The sequence below is a fragment of the Dipodomys merriami genome, unplaced genomic scaffold (genome assembly GCF_024711535.1).
Source record: "Dipodomys merriami isolate MVZ:Mamm:240054 unplaced genomic scaffold, mDipMer1.0.p SCAF_24, whole genome shotgun sequence".
Taxonomy (NCBI): domain Eukaryota; kingdom Metazoa; phylum Chordata; class Mammalia; order Rodentia; family Heteromyidae; genus Dipodomys; species Dipodomys merriami.
The window spans coordinates 7690607-7697214 of NW_027203826.1; the positions used below are offsets into that span (position 1 = coordinate 7690607).

At 35.0% G+C, this 6608-nt stretch overlaps 1 protein-coding gene across 1 annotated transcript; it reads right to left on the reverse strand.

Moving 5' to 3' along the window:
• Positions 1-202: 202 nt before the first annotated feature.
• Pdc (phosducin) lies at positions 203-6327 on the reverse strand. The gene is made up of 3 exons (XM_070034059.1): positions 6267-6327; positions 3874-4025; positions 203-730 (listed from the first exon to the last, which is right to left on the reverse strand). The coding sequence occupies exons 1-3, from the start codon at positions 6325-6327 to the stop codon at positions 203-205; spliced, it is 741 nt and encodes a 246-aa protein (XP_069890160.1).
• Between the last annotated feature and the right edge of the window lie 281 nt (positions 6328-6608).

The window sequence follows — 6608 nt, forward strand, 5'->3', positions numbered from 1 at the left end:
GGACTACAATGTTTCTGTAATAGAGCATTATCACAATTTGAATAACTGCTACAAAGGAAAGCTAAAAAAAAACCCCATACTTCAGTGTTAATTTTTTGTTCTCAGTAAATCATGCCCATAATTGGTGTTCTCTAAAGGAATATAGATACTACCAAAATCAGTGTTCAATGTGTAAAGGTAATTATGAATATTAACATCATGTTTACTCAATATCTTCTTCTTCCATGTTGGTCTGCTCAGGAGCCTGAATCTCTCTTTCAGGTAGTAATCCATATTCGTTTAGGAAAGACTCTACATCACCAGAAAAAAACTCTTCAGACAACTGTTCAGCGACACTAATAAAGTTGCTTATGAGTTCCCCACCTTTGTAGACTAGCAGTGTGGGGAGGACATCTGAGGAAAAGCGTTCCCCAGCACCTGTATTAGAAGCTTTTATTTTACAGAATTTGACCATAGGGTATTCTGATGCAAGGCAGCTTAGACTACTGTTGAGGGCATCACACCCTTTCACACCATCTTCATATATGTGGACGATGATGGTGGTGATCTTCTGCTCCTTTTCAATTGTTTCCAGAAATTGCTCTCCTGTTTCTAGCTCATACACAAACCCATATCTAGGCCCAAAACTCAGCTTCTGGTGCATATCTTGCATGCACTGTCTCCGGTATTTACGAAGGCAATTTTCATCCTCTTTGTCTTGGTGGATAAGTTCGTATTCTTGAATGCTCATCTGAGGACAGATGAAAGCAATTATAGAGATCATCCAGACAAAAATGGTTCTTCCTTAGATGCCCCCAACCGTTCTCAGCCATGGCAGTGTGTTTGCTGTTCGCTCTGTTTTGACTTCCTGACACAATAATCTCATTACCTCATCCTACTCACCACTAGCTCAAATGTCACACTGCTTGATTTCTCCAATTAAAAAGATTCCTGCTCTATATTCTCCATCTTTATATTGTTTTTCTATATCAATAAATATTATCTGAGCCTGCACTATGTATATTTTTTAATTACCTAATATTAGTTTTGCCTAATATTTTGTCTGATTCAATATATTTTGAATATCTTGTGCCTAATAGGGATTCAATCATTATTTTATGCTGAAATGTAGAATTAGTCATAGCTGAATCATAAAGGCCCATGATACCAGTTGGACATATGTTATTTAACCACTCACCACATAGGGTAAAAAAAAATATCAACCAGGTCAGCTCTGAAGTAGCTGACATCAAAAATGAATAAAACAAAACAAAACAATGACACACACATACTGACATATAGAGACAAGCACACAGGTAAGTGTGTCCCTAAAAAAATGCTTCTGGACAGTACTGTACCTTTTCCCTAAGTTGTTAAAATTCTTAGGCTTTAGTGGTTTTCTTTTGAATATGTGATATGGGTTTCAAACAAGACAGCTTTGGCTTCTGTTGGGGGTTTGTTAAATTAATCAAGAGGTTCAATGACTGGACCACAAAGATCAACATGACTCGGGAATGACTTGGAACTGCAATTTTTGCAGATCTACTGAATGGGAACTTGCAAGGGTGAGACTGTGCAATCCCTACATTAACAAGTCCCCTGAATTAACTCCTGTCCACCAGCTTAGGCAAAAGAGGGGAAAACGCCTAAATTCCATCCTCCAAAATGGCTACTTTTCATTGTCACTGGAATATGGAATTGCCCTCACAGTCTTTTATAATATCTACTTCATTATTATTGTAGTTGATAATGTATTAATTGCATCTTTCCCCAACTGGAGAACAAACCCAAACCAAAAATATATTCAAGAGGTCACTAACAGACAGGGAACAGTTCAGAACTATTAGAGTTGGATATCCCCAGTGGAGGTGTACACGGCTGTTATCCCCATGTAAATGCTCAAATAGTAACATGTATTGGCTTGGAAAGTAAAGAAGTACTAGGAAGGCAAACAATTAATATTTTGGAGCATATTTGTATTATTGAATCTGAGCAAGAAATTTCTGAGTTAAGAAGATATTAAGATATTAAGATTCAAATTATGTGGAATTAGCTGGTTCTTTTATTTTCATATTCTCCTATGTCTGAATCTGTTTCTCTACTGGCTTCACTAGTTTTCTTAACTTGTTTTTTTTTTCCTATTCTATTATTGTCTCAATTTATTTTAGCCCTACAATTGATAAATACTTAGTATAGCTCTTAAGTTGCTATTGTCTTTCTATTCACTTAAGAGATCAAGTCACACAAGATTTGAAGATTTGTCTGAGCATCATCTGAGGATTTGTGTCATTCATATATTCAGGCATATAATTATGCATTCAGGTATGTTTCCAAAGCTTAAAATTAGCACAAAATCTTTAATAAGAATATTTATACTTGCATAGTATTTTATGTTCCAAAAAAATTTTCTATTTATTTTTATTCATATCTGTTTGAAATAAGTGGAAGATATTTTTACAATTCATCAGATGGAAAAATTTAATTATCTCACAACTCAATGAAAGAATCAATCTCTGCTCCCATACATAAACAATATTAGGCTTAAACATTACCAAGACCAAAGTCTTGCACTAAGGCACATTTTAAGTCATAGTCTGTCTATTGAGACTCAGTATATACCTTTATTTGGGGTGGGGGGATTAAGTCATGGAGCTTGAACTCAGGAACTAGGCTCTATCCCACAGCCTCTTTGTGCTTAAGTCCATCACTCTATCACAGCACCATTTCCAGATTTTGAGTGTTTAACTGGAGATAAGAATCCCATGGGGACTTTTGTGCCTGGGCTGGCTTCAAAACTCGATCCTCAGATTTCAGCCTCCTGAGTAGCTAGTATTACAGGTGTGAGCCACTGGTGCCCAGCTAGTATATAACCTTTATACACTGATGTGAAGATAAAAAAATCAACTGAAGTTATTTTTCCCCATTAGTAAAAATTATAATTTATTCTTAGAAATATCTCCACTTTTAGTGATCCTTTCTTGAAGTATGTCTTTATGACATAAACAAATATGTCATATAGTTTAATAATTAAGATCTTTTTAAAAAATGTTGCTTCCCAAAGAAAACTATCTTTTTTTTCTTTTTTTTAAGCTAAGATATTTCTAAAATGTTGCTTCCCAAAGAAAACTATCTTTTTTTTCTTTTTTTTTTAAGCTAAGATATTTCTACCCACCTTCTTTTTTCTCTCTTCCAATCAATCTCATTTCTTTCAACAATCAATATTGTTAACCTGGTGTTGCTCTTTACTTTCTCTATATAAATTCATGTGCATACAAATACCAATAGTTAATAATAAATTGATTAAATTTGTTATCACTTAAACTAGTTCAAATATATTCTTGTAAAATATTCATCAAGACCTCAAAAGATATAAACTTTCCTGTAACAAAAATTTCAATATTTAAATTTCTCATATGAAATTTATTAATCCATTAATCATTAATTCATGTGTTATTTAATTGGTTCACATTTTCTCTCTTTTTGAAGGGTTTTTGGTATTTTTTAAATTATATTTTTATTATCTTTAAGTAGTTGTATAAAGGAGTTTCCACTTAACAAATCAATTTGTAAATACAATACATTTGAATCATTATTTCCCATCTCCCCCAACCTAGCACCCTCCCTCTCCCAATTTTCTTAGTTTGTAATTGGTTCTCTCTTTTTTTAATATATATTTTTCATTATAAAGCTACTGTACAGAGGGGCTACCGTTACATGAACAAGGTAATGAGTCCATTTCCTATAGAGCCTTGTTCCTATCGAGCATTGTAGCCACATTGTATTTTTTTTAGTATAGAATATCCTCAGACTCACTTCACTTCTACTGTGTTTTTGGTCAGTACAAGCAAGACTTAGAAAAGACATTTAATTTATTACTTTTTGTTCTTATCTTACCTTTCTGCTGATTCTTTCTTTTGAGTCTTTGTCATCTCTGCTCTGAGGAGAAGACATTTGCCTGAGAATGTCCTTCTTACTAGGTGGGATTGAATCGCCATCTTCGCTTTCTAATTTAAACTTTCTCCAATCATGTATTACTCCTTTAGGTCCTGGAATCAAAAAACATTAAATATTTTTCCTTTTTGGGGGATAGAAATTCCCTACTGCCTTGTTTGTAAAAGCTTTCTCCCAAATGACTGCTGTCAAATGGGTTTTGAAAAAGAATCCCGCTGAAACCTTTTGCACTAGTGAAACTACAAATTATACATTTTGAACTGTTGGCAAAAGTTATGGTATCAAGGATATATAGAGAGAACTAGAACTTTAGAAAAATAGTGCTTTCATTGGGTAAGAAAGAGCTTTTGTCAATAAGCTAATATTGCCACTGCATTGTTAATAAAGGAAACTTGAATTGCTGGGGAAACAAAACATAGTTCTTGAAAGACAGCCAGTGAGAAAGGGGTCCGACCACAATAAACAAACTAAATGGCTTTAAGAGAAGCATTGCACAGCCACCCAATTCCTTCTAAAATTCTAAGAATATCTCACAAACAAAAAGGATGGGATTTTCATACAGAAGAAAAATAAATGAAACCAAAGATGACCTAACTGAGGTTCTAATATTCAGTTGCCCTGCAAAATAACAGTGCTTAGAAGAAAGTTTTAAGCCCTCACTATATGAGATTTTAAATTCCACATTCAATAGTCTTTTCATACCTTTGGTATTATATTCTATATTTAGATTATTCTGCCTTTCTCATTTCGTAACTGCAATAGTCAGCCATACACAATTTAACAGATTATAAAAATACTCTAAGGCACAGACAAAGTCCAAAGGAGGGCAGACAAATAGAGGAAGAAAGGTGGGTAGATGTAGTTGTAATATTCAAGGTACATGTGGAAATGATGCTAGGTAAATTGAGGGGATAGATGTGGTTCACAGCAACTGGGGAGGATGATGGAAGGAAGGGGTAACAGTGGTCAAGATGCACTGTATTTACAAAACTGACATGCTGAATTGGAACCCTTCTGAATGACTACTCAAAGATAATTTATAAAATTTAAAAAAGAGGGGCTGGGAAGTTGGCTCAGTGGTAGAGCGCTTGCCTTGCATGCCTGAGGCCCTGGGTTCGATTCCTCAGCACCACATAAGCAAAAAGGAAAAAGCCAGAAGTGGCGCTGTGGCTCAAGTGGTAGGACACTAGCCTTGAGCTGAAGAGCTGAGGGACAGTGCTCAGGCCCGGAGTTCAGGCCCCACAACTGGACCAAAAAAAAAAAAAAAAAAAAAAAAATTTAAAAAAGAGAAAATAGTCTGGATGAAACAAATGGAAAATGTTAGTTTCCTGGAAAAAGATTGAAATCAAATTGATTCAAGAATGCTTTATTACTCATTACCATTATTTTTCATATTAAAAATAAAACAAAAGACTATTTGTCTTTAATGTACTATTGTTTATGAAGTACCAAGGAAAGTCTATAATGAGAGACATGAAGAGAGAAGAGTGGAAAGTGGTTTAATTATTCTGTAGATATAGAAGTCTTCTGAGAGTTGGACATCTATACAATTATCAACAGTATCATTCATTTTTAATTTTTATTATCTATATGTAGTTGTAAAGGCGGTGCCACTTAACAAAGGTGCCATTTAACGTGAATATAATGATCTTGATCAGTGTCACCTCCTTAAACATTCTCACTTTCCCCATCCCCCAACAATTAATATCTTTCTTTATTATTTTTTGACACTGAAATGTTTTTTTTTTTCCAGTCTTGGGATTTGAACTCAGGGCCTGAGCACTGTCCCTTAGCTTCTTTTGCTCAAGGCTAGCACTCTACCACTTGAGCCACAGCACCACTTCTGGCTTTGTCTGTTTATGTGGTACTGAGGAATTGAACCCAGGGCTTCATGCATGCTAGGCAAGCACTCTACCACTGAGCCACCTTCCTAGCCCTGAAATAAAATTGTTATATGAGTTATTTCATTTCAAATTAATTTATCTACTCAATTTTTGTTTGTTTTGTTTTGTTTTTGGTCCAGTCGTGGGGCCTGAACTCTGGGCCTGGGCGCTGTCCCTCAGCTCTTCAGCTCAAGGCTAGCACTCTACCACTTGAGCCACAGCGCCACTTCTGGCTTTTTTTCTTTTTGCTTATGTGGTGCTGAGGAATCGAACCCAGGGCCTCAGGCATGCAAGGCAAGCGCTCTACCACTGAGCCACCTTCCCAGCCCTCTACTCAATTTTTAAACATTATTTTATCTTACCAGTTTCACAGTTGAGATTGTAAACAAAATATTGGTTCTTTCTGGATTCAATCTTAATTATGGAATTATTTTTTATTCTGGTTTTACTTACCTGTGTGGGTAGCCTGCCCTTCAAAATCTTCCTCCAAACTTTGGCTTTGGGCTTCTTCCATTTTAAAGAATAAACCTGATAGAATCTATAGTATAAACACAGAAGTAATGATACAGATGAATTCCAGAATATACATGCATATAGACAGACACATAGAGATATGTCTGTACTGTATAATCTCCTATTTCTCAATTCCATAGTAGGTTAAATGTTGTTATGAATTGTTCTCACTATCATAAAGTGTTTAAAATGTTTCTATCGACATTGTGAAATATGTTATTGAAGATGTTTGGTAATTGTCTCTTCTAAGTTTATGCTTTCATTTTAATATGTATACTCATG

Excerpts from the sequence above, each read along its gene's own strand:
- Pdc (XM_070034059.1), bottom strand. The coding sequence starts at position 6,327 with ATGGAAGAAGCCCAAAGCCAAAGTTTGGAGGAAGATTTTGAAGGGCAG. Across the intron at positions 4,026-6,266 it reads AGGGCAGGCTACCCACACAG|GACCTAAAGGAGTAATACAT; the intron begins GTAAGTAAAACC and ends TTTTGATTCCAG. Across the intron at positions 731-3,873 it reads AAGAAAGAATCAGCAGAAAG|ATGAGCATTCAAGAATACGA; the intron begins GTAAGATAAGAA and ends ATCTGTCCTCAG.